This window comes from Gadus chalcogrammus, chromosome 15, assembly GCF_026213295.1.
Source record: "Gadus chalcogrammus isolate NIFS_2021 chromosome 15, NIFS_Gcha_1.0, whole genome shotgun sequence".
Lineage (NCBI taxonomy): Eukaryota > Metazoa > Chordata > Actinopteri > Gadiformes > Gadidae > Gadus > Gadus chalcogrammus.
In genome coordinates, this window is record NC_079426.1 from 13,207,591 (window position 1) to 13,225,891 (window position 18,301).

The 18,301-nt window shown below is 44.8% G+C and overlaps 1 protein-coding gene across 1 annotated transcript; it reads right to left on the reverse strand.

Moving 5' to 3' along the window:
* Nucleotides 1-24: 24 nt before the first annotated feature.
* Nucleotides 25-18,263, reverse strand: LOC130405002 (cilia- and flagella-associated protein 43-like). The gene is made up of 33 exons (XM_056609955.1): nt 18,192-18,263; nt 17,748-18,001; nt 17,359-17,455; nt 17,103-17,270; nt 14,427-14,573; nt 14,007-14,155; nt 13,641-13,723; nt 13,160-13,291; nt 12,818-12,928; nt 12,441-12,518; nt 11,846-11,994; nt 11,387-11,487; nt 10,950-11,080; nt 10,384-10,461; nt 9,589-9,753; nt 9,086-9,216; nt 8,254-8,425; nt 7,454-7,555; nt 6,624-6,701; nt 5,996-6,121; nt 5,512-5,616; nt 5,085-5,201; nt 4,098-4,304; nt 3,231-3,444; nt 2,772-2,854; nt 2,288-2,368; nt 1,786-1,914; nt 1,564-1,683; nt 1,316-1,423; nt 962-1,052; nt 776-863; nt 311-516; nt 25-35 (listed from the first exon to the last, which is right to left on the reverse strand). The coding sequence occupies exons 1-33, from the start codon at nt 18,218-18,220 to the stop codon at nt 25-27; spliced, it is 4,041 nt and encodes a 1,346-aa protein (XP_056465930.1). The 5' UTR covers nt 18,221-18,263.
* Nucleotides 18,264-18,301: the final 38 nt, after the last annotated feature.

An 18,301-nucleotide genomic window follows, 5' to 3' on the forward strand; every position in this document is an offset into this window, starting at 1 on the left:
TTCATCTGGGTTGTTTATTGTTGGCTAGGACTCGACTTTAACACATTTTTGTCTTATTCCATTACACCGCAGTTCCAGGAATAGAACGAATGATTTATTTTTATATCACCCTTTAAACAGCAGACCTTTCATTTCAAAACCCCAGAAGCCCCAAATTACCCAGAAAAAGACTCATGTTCTGTAAATATTTAGTATCAATAAGCTGAAATCGTATACCTGCAATAAACATTCTTATGTAACACCTGCTTCTCCCCAATGCACACCATGCGAGATGAAATCGAACGGAAAAACACACGCAATGCGACGCTACCCTGCTGTTCGCCCTCCACCTTGGCCCTGCGGACCAGACAGAAGCGCTCCCAGACGGTCGGCTCCAGGCCTGCGGGGGTGTTCTCCGGGGAGTCCAGCTCCTCCATGGCCTGCAGCATCTGGCCCAGGCCGTCGCTGGCAGCCCCCGCCCAGCGAGAAGCGCTTATTAAAGGCTTGTTGTCCGCTTGGTCCCTCATCCTCTGGACTCTGGAGGGGGAGGGAAACGGGACGAGACTAGAGCCGGATCTCACTGAATCTGCCTCTATCGCTGGGCACCTCTGGGTTTATATAACTGATTAAAATATGAATATGATGAATACAAATTAAACATTGTCATTCATGTCCCCTCCTTAATCCAAAAGACAACTTATTTATTGAAAATATATTTATTTTCTTCTCATTTTTGGCAATATCCGACACTGTGGATTGCTAATAATTGACTAACAAGTTACTGAGCATGACTAACCTGGGTCTGTGCTTGAACAGCTTATAGAGATGATCCACCACATGTGCTTGAACATCGAAGAACTGCTTCCTAAACCCTTGTCCAGAAGCTTATCGGAGACGTCAACAGATTACTCACCCATGCTTAACCAAAATACATTTACGATATGGCTTTTTATGTGCATTTTTTGGGGTTCTCTGACGCCACTCACTCTGTCCTCAGCCACCACGTTGTCATAGGCCTTTCGACAGAGCTCCACACCCTCGCTCACATTCCTCAGTTCCTCCACGATTGCGTTCTGCACATGGGAATAAGCAGCTCTTAGACCTCAGTGAAAGTTGAATGAGAGAGAGTGCTAATTGCAATGATAAAAGGTGAAGGTTTGGCGTGCCACGCCAAGTTTGTTCTTGCCCTTGAGATGTGAGCAAGCCTTTAATAGGAATCGGTTGGAAGATCCTACCCAATTAAAAATCGGATCTGTGAGAAGCGGTCGTAAATAAGTTTTGTGACACGGCATGACTGTGATAGGCAGCATTATTAGGGTTATATAAACAGCCTTACCTTGTCTGCCCTCCTCCTCTCCATGCTGAGCACCAGCTCTCTCTCCCGGTTCCTTATCTCTTCCTCTATCAACATGGAGTACACCAGGTGGGCTATCTTCAGCTCCTCCTAATAAAACCATTTCAAACGTAGATGCTTGATCCAAACCGTCTTACAAAACCGTTGGTGGCCCCATTGGGAATAAACCCCCTAACCCTGGCACTGTTAATGCCTTGCTCTACCTATGCCTTGTGTAAAAGTTATCTCACCTGGTATATAACCGTCTCTGATTTCAATTTCCTCTCGAACAGTTTGGCCAAGACTTCATCAAACCCTTGTGTTGACTCCAATATGGACGCCTGCATTTTTTTCATTTCACTTTCCAGTGTCTGTGATGATATGGAAACATTGATGAAATGTCTCATTGAAGTGGCCGAAGCCAGCAGTTCTGATAATAGGTTGATAGGACCATGTGTGAATGTATGAAATACCTTCTTGTATTTGTCCTGCTCTTCACTGAGATCCTTGGCCTTCTTCTCATAGTCTTTGTAGATCTTCTTCTCCTCGTCGCTCCACTGCAGCTCCGGTTTGCTCACAGCAAACTCAGGCTGAATAACTTCCTACAGGTGTGGGGAATATTAGAGGACTGGGATTTGCTCTGTTTGTTCTGGTTCTCTCTGTCCAGCGGTCATTTTGACTAAAATCTTCATTAGGACGTGAAGGTTTGTTTTGTTGAGCGAGCTCTGAAGGGAAGTGTAAATTGATTGTCTTTTTTATTTGCTTCCGGAAATGTGTACATCTTTTCTAAAACATTTTTAATTTCTCATTTTTGTAATTGCAGAGTTAGTTAGTCTAATAGCCAGATAAGAATGGTCATCTATAAAGTAAAACCATTAGACAAAAGTAAGCAAAAACACTTGACAAAAAATGCAAAACTAATTTAAAAAAGTAGAACAACATCATGAAACCAATGTTGGATGGAATTTTACCAACCTTCTTCAAGATGTCTTCTTTCTTGACTTGAATGGCCCCTCCCATCATGTCCCCCAGCCCTCTGTCTCTGGAGTTATCTCCCTGGGAGGACAACAACACATCCATCATGTCACCCATCAAATACACTCATACAAATGTTACATCTGAAAATGGTTGCAACACAAGTCTGTAAAGTTGTTATGCAGTGGCAGAAGATGACTTGCTGGGACATGGGTCCCACCAAGTCATCTTCTGCCACTAATCATTTGCCGGGCTTTAGACTTTTTAACACTTTCCCACCTTTTACATTTAAAAACATACATTGTCAAATATCTATAGCTTATAAGTAAGCAAACTCAGGCATCATGGCAACCCACAAAACACGATTAAACGAAAAAGCAGCCGTCGTAATTACTGCAGAGCAGGAATTCAAAGGTGGGGGGGGATAAATATATAAAAGATTGGGTGGCAGGAATGAAAGTAAGACCACATTAGTGTTGCATACCTTGGCAGCCAAAAGCATTTGTTCCTCCAGTTTTTTCTTCTCCTCCTCAATCTTCTTTTGCTGCGGGGTGAGGTACTTTTCTACTGTTATATGAGGTGGGGGAGGGAGGGTGTGAGATTATCAATATGGTACATATCAGTTTGGTTTGTTTTAGCATGACGCTATGGCATAGCATCGATCGCATTAGCTTTTTAAAAGAAGATCACACTCATTCACTCACCTGCCCACCCACACTACTGTTTATATAACAGCCCCTCAATAGAATAAACAGAACAGTGAAGTCAAGTTTCATGAGTTGTCTCCCTTCCTAACAAGGCCTCTAATGAGACACTATCTCCATGATGGAGTGAATAACAGAACAGTGAAGTCAAGTTTCATGAGTTGTCTCCATTCCTAACAAGGCCTCTAATGAGACACTATCTCCATGATGGAGTGTCCCTGGAGCTCCAGTGGAGGGGCGGCCTACCTCTGAGTCCTCCACAGTGAGGGCCCTCTCTGGCTGCTCGCTGTCCCCAAGGGTTGGCTCCCACAGCTCCTGGTTGGCCTCCAAATCCCCCATGATCTCCGCCATGCGCCGGTTCTTCTCCCGGACACGGCTCATCTCCTGCTCCTTTTGCTTGCGCACGCCGTCGAACTCGCCGTTGAACGCCTTCTTGACTTTGCAGATCACATCCTAAGGGGAAGTCAGGTCACTTTTCATTTAGAAAGCCCTTATTTCAGTTCTCTACAGGGCTTCAAGGAAAACGTCCCCCCAAACCCAGAGGGAGGAAACCGAGAGAGGGAACACAGAAGTGGCATCCCTTCTTCCCGGGAATGAATGATTAAGTTTAACTACTTTAGTCTTACAGTCGCTTCAAAACAAAGCAACTAAGGTGGATTCAGATAATTGTCATTAAGGAGCTGGTAGAGGTTCAAGCATCTGGCTCAAAGATGACTACAGGTAGACTGCAGACATTAGGGATTGAACCGAGAACCTTCTGGTAGCCTAACTGCTAGATCCTGCCTGAATTAAATGGTTAGATGCCGGCAGGACATGTACGGAATATCTAATATTGTTTTATTTACCCTAACCACTTCTCGACTGCTCGCCAAGGCTCTACGATGTCTGCTCATAAAACATAGGCAACAGTACAAAGATAAAATACTAACCATGTATGTTTTTAATTATCTGTTCACTTCAGTGGATGCTTACTGTTATATCTGATGTTTTTCTTGTGTGATGCCGTCATCCAACTAAACAATAAGCAGCAAATCAATCCTAACATCGTTTTATTACACCTAAGAACCGGTGGGATGGATCTAGAAAGTGTACCAAGGCTCCCAGACCTGGAGCAGAGTTATCTGGTTGATCTTCTGCTCTGTGACGTGCAGGTTGAACTGATCGTAGAGGTGGAGGTTCGAGCAGCCGAGCTGGCCCGCGAAGCTCCCGGTCAGAGCTGCGGCCTGGACGTCGTATCCCCCCCCCTCTCCCTCCTCTCCCTCCTCTCCCTCCTCTCCTCCGCTGGGCCTCCTGTGCGGGACGTCCTGCTGGGTCTGCAGGTTTCAGGGGGAGGGTGAGAGAAGGCTGTCTTGAATGATTGGAATTGGAAAAACGACCCTGTCGTTTGGAAAAACGACCCTGTGGCTTTAAATATAGAAGTAATTGCAGTGCAATGCAGGGTCAATGGTAAGCCTCTTGTCTTTGGAGGCCAAAGAGATGGTGTACTGGGCCCAAATAGCTCTGGGCCTTTCTTAAGCATTTAAAACGTTGTGGCCTTTCATAGGTCATAGGTTCAGACCCAATGTTTGTTTTTAAAGTTTTACACAACATTCCGTTCATAAAGTTGTTTATGACATCTTGATTGGCTTAGCCACGAAACTCACATCCAAGTGATTAAAGTGGAACAACCGGAGACATCAAATGTAATTGCCTTGTTGCGTCTATGCAGAAAACAAACACAAGCCAAACTATTGCTGAGGCTGTATGTTGGTCATACCAGGGCACTGCCATGGATCAACGCAGGCTGCCATTCTGCATTGCATATAAAAACAGCAAACATCTGGATTAATTTCTACCAAATCAGCACATGTGGCTGTGGAGCATTTGCTGGCATCCAAACCCTCAGACTCTGTGTTCTTGTTAAACTGAAACTTTGTGTGTGTGTGTGTGTGTGTGTGTGTGTGTGTGTGTGTGTGTGTGTGTGTGTGTGTGTGTGTGTGTGTGTGTGTGTGTGTGTGTGTGTGTGTGTGTGTGTGTGTGTGTGTGTGTGTGTGCCTGTGCGTGTGCGTGTGTGTGCGTGTGTGCGTTTGCATGTGCGTGCGCACGCTGCTTACAATGCGGTTGGCCGTCTCTATGGCTCTGATACTTTCCACCCTGAGGAGATCGTCCAGTTCTTTCTCTGTTCGCTCCTTCATCGGATAGTTCTTCACTTCAAGGACAGAATGGAAGCCCTGTGGTATTGAATTGCATTTCTTTAAAACCTTTAATATGATGGATAAATCAGCCTATAACCCAGCCTGGCCGTTGGCTGTACCAACTGGTAGGCTGATCCATACATCATACATCCGGGTTGACAATCTCCCTTGTGATGTAGCTGGAGGGTAGATTTATTAAATGGCTTGTAATTGTTGATCAATATCCCACATGGTGATAAAATATAGGGGTCCTATATTAATAATTATAATTCAAACACTCTTATTTAATTTTTCTACTTTAAGTGGTAGGCACGTTATGATCGGTTAACGACTTGGCTCCTCCTACCTTGATGGCCTTTCCTTTCACCTTCATGGAGTCCCAGCAGTCTCTTTTGAGGAGTTCACGCAGGTAGCTTTTGGCCAGGTTCCCCATTTCTATCTCTTCCCTCACCTTAAATACCGGGAAACACACCAACATAGAGATTACTCTTCCCATCTCTACACACACACAACAAAAGGGTGACTAGGTGTGGCATGAGTACAAGGCTGGGCTCCGGGCCTCGATTTCATTACTCACCTTATATCAAGTCAAAATAAGTTAAGTTCGTACTCTTATCTTTTAATCACAGACGGGAAATTGGAAAAATAACAACATAACAGTACGACATAACAGCTTCCCATATCCCCCTCTACACACAAAGACAAACACACACAGAAGCAAACAGAAGCACACAGACACACAAGGAAGCACACAGACACACACGGACACACACAGAAGCCGACATGGTGAGTAAGCGCATGACTCATAGACATCTGTTGTGTGGCGTTACCGTGGCGACCTCCCGCTCTCCGTCGACCTCTAACCTCCTCTGCTCGCCCACGTCCAAGTTGAACTCGTGCCCGTCCAGACGCCAGATATCTGGGAGCTCCTCGTTCGCCCGCATCCTCTCCCCACTCTGGACAGAGGTCAGTCCAGACTACCGTTACTCCAATTCGTCGGAAGATGATTAATCACGGAACACGACCAAAAAAGCTTTGAGAGACGCTTATCCACGTAGGGATCAGTGAAAGCAACACCTAATGTATGTTTTTAGTCTGCTTTTATAGTTATAACTATAAGGCCTGCATGGTTCTTATAACATTCATATTTCAGGAAATGAGAGAACAGTAGGTGAACTATGATGAACCTTCAAGGTGACTCAGCGCGAAGCTGTGCAAATAACTTTGCAGCCACAAACAATTTACCTTCTGTTTTTAATTTGAACGCTGTTTGTGAGGTGCTAAGGAATGTGTTGGAAAAAGCTGTGAGTCTAAATCTAACCCTTTGTATTCATGTGTTATGGGTTGGGTTGGAGCTGCGTGTTTGGTTCACTATTGTGATGAGACCGCTGCCCTCATTTGAAGTTTCTAAGCGTTTTAACTGAACATCAAACAAAATCTCTAATTCAATCCACTCACAGTGTCAAGCAATTGTTTTATGCCTTTTCTTATTTCTTCCTTTTTCTCGGAATACCGTTGCTGCTCCGCCTCCAAAACCTATGAGACACAAACAGAAACATCCATGCTTATAGGTTAGAAACTCCATACAGTAGCCTAGTCTAGATGGTATAAATCAAACGTCTTATCTATCATCACTCCCTGCACAGAGATACGCGCGGTAGGCAAACACACCTGTGCGCTACACACACACGGAGCTCCTACATCACAGAAATGTAGACAAACGATTAGCGCCCAGCTGGAAGGCGTGTAGTGGCACAGGAGGGTGATTTAACAGACTGCTTGTTTCCCATGTGGGTGCTAACTAACATGTAGGAAACCCACTACATGGGGAGTGTCACCTCTGTGTATTGTTATCAGAACTGATTGTTGCACAGCAGTGAGTTTCCAGATTTTCATCTTGATCTGTAGGCATTCGCCACGCCGCTGTGTTTTCTACTTGATTGATGACCGATTCATGATCTCGGGAGATATCAAAGTATTCCACATCATCGAAGGAATGCGCCCACAGCGAAACAGCTCGTATTTTTCGGCTCAAATGTGTGTGCCCAAGCGTGGATCAACACTCATACGTGCACATACTCTCACATTCACTCACTCACACAAACATACAAACTCACAGACAGACACGCACAAGTGCATTTGACCATGAAGATACAACCCAGAAATTGCAAGAATCATGAGAGAGACACACACATACAAACACACACACACATGTATCTGATAATCGTGGGGACATTCCACCCGGTCCTCATAAATACCACAACCGTTTATATGTTTTTAACACTCACCGCCTCTTCTCTGGTTTCCAGCCAGGTGGGGTCAAAGGTCAAATTGGGGTCCCCCTCGTCCAGCTCTGGTGACATCTCCGTGGCGTCACTGACCTCACTGACCTAGAAAAAACAGGAGCCACTTGGAGTTAGACAAGACAGTATGAATACGATGAATTACAATGTAAATTGTACTTAGACACACGCAACCACACACACACACACACACACACACACACACACACACACACACACACACACACACACACACACACACACACACACACACACACACACACACACACACACACACACACACACACACACACACACACACACACACACACACAGCTGTTGAACAGGTGGAGGCTCTGCATGAAATCCGAAACATATTTCTAGGGACGGTGCGAGAAGAGGAGGGAGGAGGTTTGAATGTTCCAGACTTTACTACAGTATTATGAATATAATTAGATGGCTGCTTCAAGTGGTTCAACAGGACAAGACACAGTGTTTTGGTGAAGTATATACACACTCAGAAACCTGGATTACCGTCATATAGTTGGGATAGCTTAAGGCAGGGCCGTGGTCATGTCTAGTGTTTGCTTGACTTCACCCTCGTCTTGGCACAGTGTTGAGCACAAGGAGATAACATTTCACTGATTAATTCGTAAAGTATGAATGTGATGCATGATAACCTGACATCAATGACACACATTTTTTGAGAATGTACTTATTAATGCAGATACTTGTATATTAAGGGATTCATCTACATAGGTTTACAGACATTAACAGCTGACTTTGCGGTGGCATTGAATGGTTACCTCCTCTGTCCCTGGGCGTGGGGAGCCTAAAGGAGGCAAGGACCCTTGGGGGCCCTCAGTCATGGCCCCCAGCGCGGCATTCTCTACTTTCAGGACGTTCTCCAATTGCCGAGCGGCACTTTGGCAGTAATATGTGGCTTCTCCGGCCTCTGAGCTGCCAGACGTTTCAGTTCTGAAATACAAAAATACATTGCATCCGGTGACAACGTATACATTTCATTTTATTCTTCAAGCATGTTTTAGTCACTACAGTAGTAGTAGCAATAAATATAATTAATTGTATAATTGTGTGTTTTTATTGATTCATACTATTCCTGCCTGCAGTATTTTAAGTCATTGATATGCATGATGTTTTTATTATATAAGATACTATTTCATTATTTTGGCATGTGTCCAAAACAATTAAAGTATTTTCTCTAAACATACAGAGAGCCCGCCCTAGAAGCCACCCTTGTGGTGAACTAATCCATGATTATATGGTGTGTTATCATTCCTGCTGCTACAGTCCATTGGATTTCCTTTGTGGATTTTTACATTCCATTGAAAATACTTTGCAAAATTGGAACCTTGAATCGCTGATGAAACTTCTCATTCAGAAGTGTAAAAACAATTGGACACACTAAAAATGCTGGAGTTTCCAATAAAGTTGACACTATTTTGGGGATCAAATATCATAACAAAAGACTTTCATGGATTTCATGTGAAAGGCCATTTACATGATGAGAGTCTGCGCTGACTTTGCCCAACATTGCCATGGGCGCGCCCGCACCCTCTGCTGGTGAGGTGCGGTATAGCATCTGCTCAACTCTTAAAATAAAATCAATCTCCTCACCTCAGCCTAGTGCAGACAAGGGAACCGTCCCCCAAGCCTGCAGTGACTAGCGTCTGGCCGTCGGCAGAGAAGGAGAGGCCACCAGCGCCTCCCAGGCGACACGAGTGACACTCTATCTCAGCGTACCTATCCTGTTTAGAAGACCAGAAATAAACCAGCTTTGCAAACACATACATTAATATGAAACACACCCTGCTGACACACACTGTCACATTTATTATATTCACAAGTCGGTCACTGACAGTTGAACTGGTGGGGCAAGACTTCAAAACTGCTAGGGTAAGGGCTGCCCTACCCATGCAAACAATGTGTGCAAACTGGTCATTTGAGGACACTTTGCATAACAGCAGCCACTGCTCCCATTTAAAAATGATAGATTAAATCACAAAAGGCCATTATATAAAGCAGCAGAGTGATTCATAACGGCACCAACATGGCAGTTTGTCTGCTTCCACACAGCAGGAGTGTGTCCAGACAACAGGAAGTCATCAACCTGTCCCTACCAGAGCGGCGGTGGTGCGCAGTCGCAGCAGGCCGTCCCTTCCCACCGACGCCAGCCAGGAGCCGTGAGGGGACAGGGCCAGGAGGCTGGGCCCCAGAGGATGACCCTCCACTTCCTCCTCCGGCCCCAGCTGGCACACCGTTGGCCCGGGAACACCGCCTGCATCCTGCCAGATAAGGAGCAGCCAATGGGACTGAGGTTACCACATCAGCGGCACGCCAGATTTGAATCAAGACGGTTTGCCAAGCGCCTATGTACTGTTTGCCAACGGGTCGTCCCTTGGGTACCCAGAGCCAAGGCTTTGACTTAGAGAATCTCCTTTTGATTCTGTGTTGTTGTTTTTTACATTATCGGCCCGGATTTCCCCGACCACCTCAACTTTAACAACACACTTATGCTTAGTGTGAGGTAGATACATTGAAAAACATGTGCAAAGTGCAGCCTGGCGCTTTTATAAATAATGATATTCGGTCAGATTACCCTCTAAATGTTCCCAACTGTTTAAAGCTTTCCAATAATTACAAGAAAGCGTGCACCAGAAACATAAACAATCCAAATAATAATCAATAAACCAACCGTAGTACAACAACTTATAACTCCTAAATAAATATTATCCTCCTGTAAATACTCCCATGCATTCTACTCTTGTCTCTTTTAGTACCTCAGTGAAACTAATAAAGCGACGACACATCAGTCATGAGAGAAGCCGCAGCGCCACAAACACAAACGACGGCAAACCGCAGAGACCAACGGCTATCATGTGGCAACAGAGGGGCGTGTTGTTGTAAAACCCCACCTGGGGCACTTTAAATCTCTGCAAAGTCTTGAGCTCCTCGCAGCACGCAAAGATCTCCCCGACGCCCAGCACGCATGACTGGAGTGCACGTGGCGCCTCATACGTGCTCGCCTGGAAAGTGTTTGCAGATAGACGGCCGTGTGCGTCCGCGCAACTTGGACCTGCCGTTTGGGGAACAGGAGCACAACGTGGACGACTCGCTGGTCAAAAATGCAAACCCGTTCCAACTCTTCTTTTGTGCCTCTCTTTCACCAGCCCGACCTTTAGCACAACTAAACCGGCATTTATCTTTTGTTGGAGGGACAAAGAAAGATCCTTCGCGTGTGATTGTGTCAACAACATTTCCATTCAGTTGTCCGATGATTATGATCGAGCATGCCATTTGTTAGTATGAGCCTAGTCATCGGCAGCACAACCTATTACTCTGATAATAACCAAATGGACATTGAGCCGAGTAGTGATAACAAATGCAGTAACGTTAGTAACGATAGACAGAGAGGTGGGCTGGTGTCCTCAGGTGGAATACCTGAAAGCTCCTTCAGAGAGAGAGAGAGCAGGTGGAAAAGACTTCCTCCTCCTCCTCCTCCCCCTCCGTTCTTGGGGTCCTTGGGTCCGGGGCACAGCGCTAGAACCTGCACCCGCTCAGAACCTCTCTTGTGTTGGGTGGACAGGGATAGAACGGGCCTGCCGGGAGCGACTGAAACAGCAGGGGAAGTAAACTGTGTTAACAATGCTGGTGGGAATGGAATCGAGGGTCAGGGTTTTGGACTCCCACGGTCTTGTACCATCTGTATACATCCATACCTGTAAGCACTGAGCAGGGTACCCTTACCCCCTAACTGCAAATTAAAATAAAATTGCTCAGTGACATGAAAGACAACTTAAAAGGGTTACCAAAGAGGGAGCTAGACCCATCATTTATGTCTGGGTAATTTATATTGGTAACAGACCAGACAAAGAAAATAAGAGGGAATTTGTTAGTGACCCCGTGTATGGCCTCTACCTGTGTATCCTATGACCGCAAATGTTTTCGACGGTTTGGCGTCCAGTAGGAAGATGTGGGAATCGGACGCACAGACAAGAATGTTTCCTCCTTCGTCAAAACTGTTACACAAAGCAATAGGAACACAAACACACAATCATATCACACCAACATATGTACTGATGTATTGTATATATCTATTCGATTATTGATAGGTTTTATATGTTTGTTTTATACACATTTTTGAATGTCCATCACTTTTTAAATGTTTTATTACTGTGTTGCGGTAACGTAAGCCACATTTCCTTACCAGTACATCTTACATTTCTTAACTTAACAAAAGTGAACATATAACATCTAACAGCTACACATCTGTACTCCGTTCGCCATGCATGAGAGGACATGAACACATGTGTGAAACCTCAGACCATGTGTGAATGCAAGTGTGTGTCTGTGTGTGCGTGATGGAGCGGTATGTACACCAGGCAGTCCACGGGCCTGCGGTACAGATGGATCTTGAGGACGAGGCGCGGTCGCCCCGCGCTGCTCAGATCAACAAACAACAGGTGGCCTGAGAGGGTTCCAATCGCAGCGTAGTGGGAAGCAGGACAACAGGCTAGACAGGAGACCTAAACACACACACACACACACACACACACACACACACACACACACACACACACACACACACACACACACACGCACACACACACACACAGGGCATCATATGTATAGCTAGGCTATGTGCAAGTGAGGCCGTTTCGCTTAACGCAACAAATAAATAAAGGTTTCAATATAAGTTATTTGAAGGTAATTTGTTTAGAATTAAGTTTTGTTGTGTGCACAGTGTGACTAAACCGAGACATATCTCAGACATGTACGCACAACAAAAACGAGGGGAGGGAATGATGAATACTATGAAGAAAGATGACTTAATGAATGAAGAAAGAAGTGCATGGGTTTGGTTATTGTGATTCTGTCAATGACGACATATACGACTCTGTCACAATAATCAAACCCTCTGTCAAGTCTCTAAACGGAATTGGCCAAAATGTAGGGACGTGATGAATCAGACCTGGGTTCGAAGGGATAGTGACCCTGTCAGATCGCCCTCAGAGGACCACTGCTGCAGTTCACCACACTCCCTCACTGACTGCAGACACCATGATCACACACACATATCAACATACTACAGGACTGCATATAATTACAGTATGTATATTTCTCTGCATATCTATATCTTTCTAGGTTTTTTATTGCCTTGCTCTACTTTTGGGTATTATATTATTAATGAAGTTTGTTTCATCATATATATATTGTCCTTTCTAGACATTCAATTGTTATAATTTAAACAATGTATGGGATCAATTAGATGAACAGAATCTAAAAGCATGTTTTAGTCAATAAATCACCAGGACACATTTTGCTTGTCCTCTTATTGAACTCTCTCACCACAAACGTATCCTGGCCCATGGAAGCTGCAGCTGCAAACCCTCCAGTGAGGACATCCAGGATGTTTTCCATCGAACCCGGCTTGAGCGGTTGGTGTCTGTAGATCTGCCCCTGGAGGAGGTTAATCAATGTTAACGTTTGACAAACAAACCAAAAAATCCTGAAATTTGTATTTGTATTTAAACAAATACAAATTGTATATACATAAATTTAGATATTCATTTATATTTGTATTTATGAAAATCATTTATTTGGTTAAACATTGTGCATAACTATGTTACAGAATACACATTTTTGATGAAAAGTGCTGGTTCTTCAAGACAACCAACCTTACAAGCTTACCGAGCTTGAGACCAATAGTAAGGAATTGTAGTCAGGGGAAAAGACAACGGTCCTGATGGCCTCCTCCACTTCAAGCGTCTGGGAGATCTCAACTCTGGTCCCGTTTACCTTCAAGCAGTGCAGGAGACGATCCTGAAATAGACAAAGCACTGGTGACATCAATGCACTCATGAGCCCACTATTTCATTCAAAGTGACTTACAGTGAATTCAGATACAAGTATTGGGGAGTAGGTAGAGGGTGAGGGGCGTCTTGCCTAAAGATTCCTAAATTAGGTTTGTGGACATCATTATCTTTTGGCTGGGAGTCGAACACCCTTACCACTACACCTTTCCTATACCCCTCAATGTATTTTCAGAGGCATTCTATTGCAAATAGGATCTTCAATCCCAAAACACAGGACATAGTATAGTCAATTTAAATTGACATGGCGAACTATACTATATTGTTCAGAAATGGGAAAGGGAAATACTATTAATTACCTTTCCTGCAACATACAAGCCATCACTGTGAAGAGCCAAACTCTGGAACCCACCATCTTTGAGTTCAGGGTTTGCATCAGGAGCTGAAGTAACGACATAAAAATAAAACATGACTGTGTTCTTCAACAGCAGGTGTATCGATGCACCTGATCAACGTTATCGCCTTATTGGTTAGTTGGGTGAATAAACTTTCTAGAAACTGTGGAAAACATGACAACTCAATCCATTAGTTAGCACCCAGGTAGCATTTACAATGCATTTCCATTGAGTCGCCATGTTTTCCCGTAAAGATTATAGAAGGTTTCCCACCCGACCAACCAATAGGCCTGCTATGAACACAGACTTATTTCCAGGGGCGGGGGGTACCTGTGGGGTTGTACAGGATGCGGACAGAAGGGGCGTCCGGGTTGGCCAGCAGCAGGTACCCCTCCTGACAGCCTACGTAGAGCTCAGCGGCGGGGGTCCAGCATGCGGCCAGTGGGGTCAGTCTGGGGGTCCTACGCTCCTGTGGCATAGGCAAATAAACGAACAAATAGCCTCGTCACTCATCACCGAAAACCCTGGACGATGACAACAAACGGCAAAATTCTCATACGAAACAAGCTGATTATATTTAAGTAACCTTCAAATAATATTGACTTTTACACAAAAGGCAAAAATATTGGAAGGCCTCAAAATTGGATTGAAACCACAACAACAACAACAACATCAAAATGAATCATTATTTTCCCTTTATTATCCATATAATCTATTACTAGGGTTCAGAGCGACGAGCGAGCTACCAGAAAGCCGTCTGCCCTGACTCCTTTTAGGCCGGCTATAGCAGACGCTGGCATCTGAGGGCCCCAGTAGGTGAGCCTGCCGTTCACAATGTGTGAGGGCGGGCCTTCTCTCTCGATCAGGGAGCCATCGGCTGCTGGGAGATGAAGTTCTCTGGAAGACAACCAAACAAAGTTTAATGATAATAGTTAATATTTCACAATCCAACGGCTATACTGCCAAAGCTCTAGCAACACCGTCAAACTGCAACATTTGAGGGTTATGACTCTGTTCATGTTGTCACATCTCAAGAGTTATGTATTTGATTGTTTCTTTCATCGCTTCCTGTTATACTTTGTTGTTCTCACATCTCTCGATTTAGATACTTCACTTCCTGCCCTTGTTTTTTGCCACCTCTGTGATTGTCCACCAATGCTGTGGTTAGTTTCACCTGTTAAACCTGTCCGGGGGGGGGGGGGGGGATTGGGGGGAGTTGGCTTCGGCTGGGGATTACCCCCAACCTCGGATTTGGTGTTGGGGGTATAGGGGAGCATGCCATTTGTTAGTATGAGCCTAGTCATTGGCTGCACAACCTATTACTCTGATAACCAAATGGACATTGAGCAGAGTAGGGATAACTCTCTGCTCAATTACATTGAGTATTCAGTGTAAGAGGTTCAGCCAGCTATCTCCACACGCACTAGAGGAGTTCTCCTAGCTGGCAACCCCCCCAGGCCATATAATAATCAAACAGTAACAATGAACCATTCTTTCATCACCACCCTTTGCCCTTTGTCTAAAGGAGCCCAATAAAGGTCAACTAGGTGGTGTGCAGCCGGGACTTCACGTCACAAACTACTCCTGTTTTCTACCAGCTGCAATTGAGTCCTTTTGACAGTTTTTACACCAGCCTAGTCTGCATGTTTCCCTCCAAGTGACAGTTCGCCTTTGTTCCTCATGTCAAATGTCCCATCTTTTTTTCTTCTAGAGTTTAGTGTTCCTGTTGTTTTTATATCCCTGCTAGTTTTCCTGATTACACCTTTGTCTTCTCATGCTGGATTTGTTTGCCTGATCGCCTGAATGATTCCCCGTCTGTGGGAGTGTGAGGATGATGGCCGGTTTAGGCAGCCTCTGGCCCAGTTGGATAGGACTCTGGGGCTGGGTGCGGCTGCACACCTGTTAAACCAGCCAGTGGTTAAACCAGCCATCGCCACATGCACTCTAGGAATTCTCTGAGATGGCAACAAGCTATGTATCATGATCAAACTTTTACAATAAACCGGTCTTTTATCACCCCCAACCTGCATCCATTGTCTGGAGGAGCCCAATAGAAGTCACCTAGGCGGTGTGTAGCCAAGACTTTGATACACTGGTGTCCAATTTGGGGCCTCTCCAGACTGCTGGGGACCCAGAACGACTCTTCAGGGACACACAGCAGCTTCCCTTTTTCCCAACAGCGCAGTGGAGCCCAGAAGAGGTTGGGGGAGGAAGCACAGCGACCACAGGCAAATGTCTGTGGATAGCCTTCCCTGGAGTCAGCCTGAAGCAGTCCACATGTCAGGGTGTGGGTGTTTCCCTGTTGTTTCCCTCCTGTGTTGATTACTGTTCCCTCCCCTAATGTATCTCAGCTGTTCCTCGTTGTGTTTGTTATTTAAGCCCTCGTCTTTCCTTTGTTCCTTGTGCTGTCATTGTGATTGTTTGTGGTTGTTAGTCCTGCGTGTTCCGTGTTCCCTGTCGTCTCCCGAGTTCCCTGTAGTCTCCCGAGTTCCGAGTTGTCTCCCGAGTTCCCTGATTCCTGTGCCTTAGCCTTTAGGTCTGAATAAAGTGCAGTTTTCCCTGAAACCGTCTGCGTCTGGGTCCTACCTGCCTGCCTGCACCCGCAGCTCCATAACACCACACCTCTGTCAGCAAGGACAGTATCCAAAGAAGGCCCCATGCTCCATGAGGGAGATAGGGTAGAGGGTGGCCCTACCACAGGCTGTGTCCGGGCCCTCCGAGGATCTACCACTCTAGCCCAGCTGAACCTTGACCCAGCCCGTCAAGACAGCCCTGCCACCCCCTCGTCCGTTGAACCTTCAGCAAGGCAAGGTGGCATCCCAGGCCTCCAGTCTCCAGGAAGGAGGGGGAGGTTGGGATGGCGGGTCACAGTGGAGGGTGTAGGGACATATGGTTGGGAGCTTTTATTTTTAGGTATGATAACCCTGTGGTACTGATGTAAAAATAATTTGGAGGGAATTAAGCCAGCCCACTCCACATACTAGAAGAGTTCTCCCAGATGGCAACAACAGCAGGCCATGTCTAATTTTCAAACCTTTAGAATAAACCGGCCTTTAAACATCACTACCCTGCGTCCTTTGTCTGGAGGAGCCAAAATAAAGGTCACCTAGGTGGAGTGTGGCGGGTATCAGCGACTTTGCTACACAAACCTTTTCTCAAGTAAGGACTACTCTTGCTTTCTACCAGCTGTTGTGGAAATTGAGACAACTTGCTAGAGTTGTCCCCAGCCCTTACACATATGAATTATGAATTATTATGAATATCATTTATTATTAAACCTAGGGGCACCAAGCAACTATAGTGGGGGCCAAGGCCTCATGCTCTAGTTAGTCTACAGGTTGGCTGTGAACCTTGGAGATTAGACCAAGTAGCCTTAGAACAGCAGTCAAATATAGCCATCCCCTATCCTCCCACTAAACATACTACCTTTTCATCAGGATGTGATGTGTATCGCTCTTCTCGATGTTCCACACTGTGAGGGTTTTTGAACCCAGAGCACATATCTGCTGCCAATTCATTGGGTTGAAAACCAAATAAATTACATCTTTTCCAGCTTGTGGTTGAGTACAGATTATCTCTGCGTTTTCCCAGTTCCTGCAGAAGAGTTGTCAATAAGATTTAGTACAGATTATATTTCTGATCTTATTGTTCTGTGGAATAAATATTAATGTTCATAATTTACCACACTGTGATGGTATGATCTGGCAGAGAGGAATAGCAGCATAAGTATGGACCGACATCGCTCAACGCCAGAGAAGTATAGTCAAGCGTTGCTGTGCCTGATGGTAAAATCAGAAAAGTATTTTTATAATCAATGAGATTGCATTGAACAGACAGACAGATGTACTTCCTAAATCACAGATTGGAAGTTACTGAGGAAGTAGGCAGGACAGTATAATGATTTAAAAAGAGATTAAACTAAAAATATATCACAATACACGTCCAAGATTACTAGAAATATATATAACAATAATTAGATAAAGAGAATAATTTAACGTTATGGCCTAACATTGTGAGAGTTGAGGTACAATATTGAGTTGTTCATTACTGATTTATAAATAATGCTACTACCTTTCAGCTCATGTTTTAACTTGCGTTCAGGATAGCTGAGCACGAATATTGAAGGGTTCAGCCTCTGCTCAGAGACAGCCAAAACCCTAGAAGTCCCACTGGCTGTGAATGCACCGATGCCTTTGCCAGGGCTTTGGAGGACAGTTCTCTTTTTGGAGTCAATGTTAAGGAAAACGATGTGGTTTCCACACGTATAACATGCTGTTATCGTGTCAATGAACACCACTCTTTGCTTTGCAAACCCCTGTGCCCACCTGGGGAGAGAAAACAACCCAAATTAAGTCATTGTTCATGTATTTTAATGAAGTTCCTTTTGAGAGACTAAAATAACTAGTACTACGAATATTATCAATGATGACAAAGTAGCTATTCCTTTATAATGACGAGGCTACATTACCCATACATTCACAAATAATAATTTGAACAGTCAATCTTTCAATGTACCTGACTTCTAGACTCCCAATCTCATCCATTTCAACTGAAAATGAAAATGACGTTTTCTGTATGCAGCGAGAGAGTAATTTGGTATCCTTGACAACCAGTAAATAACAAAC

Bases quoted from the DNA above. Each gene is read 5' to 3' on its own strand.
- LOC130405002 (XM_056609955.1), bottom strand. From the start codon at position 18,220: ATGGATGAGATTGGGAGTCTAGAAGTCAG. The intron at 18,002-18,191 runs GTACATTGAAAG...TTCTCTCCCCAG, and splicing joins ATTGGGAGTCTAGAAGTCAG to GTGGGCACAGGGGTTTGCAA. The intron at 4,305-5,084 runs GTAAGCAGCGTG...TGAAACCTGCAG, and splicing joins TAGAGACGGCCAACCGCATT to ACCCAGCAGGACGTCCCGCA.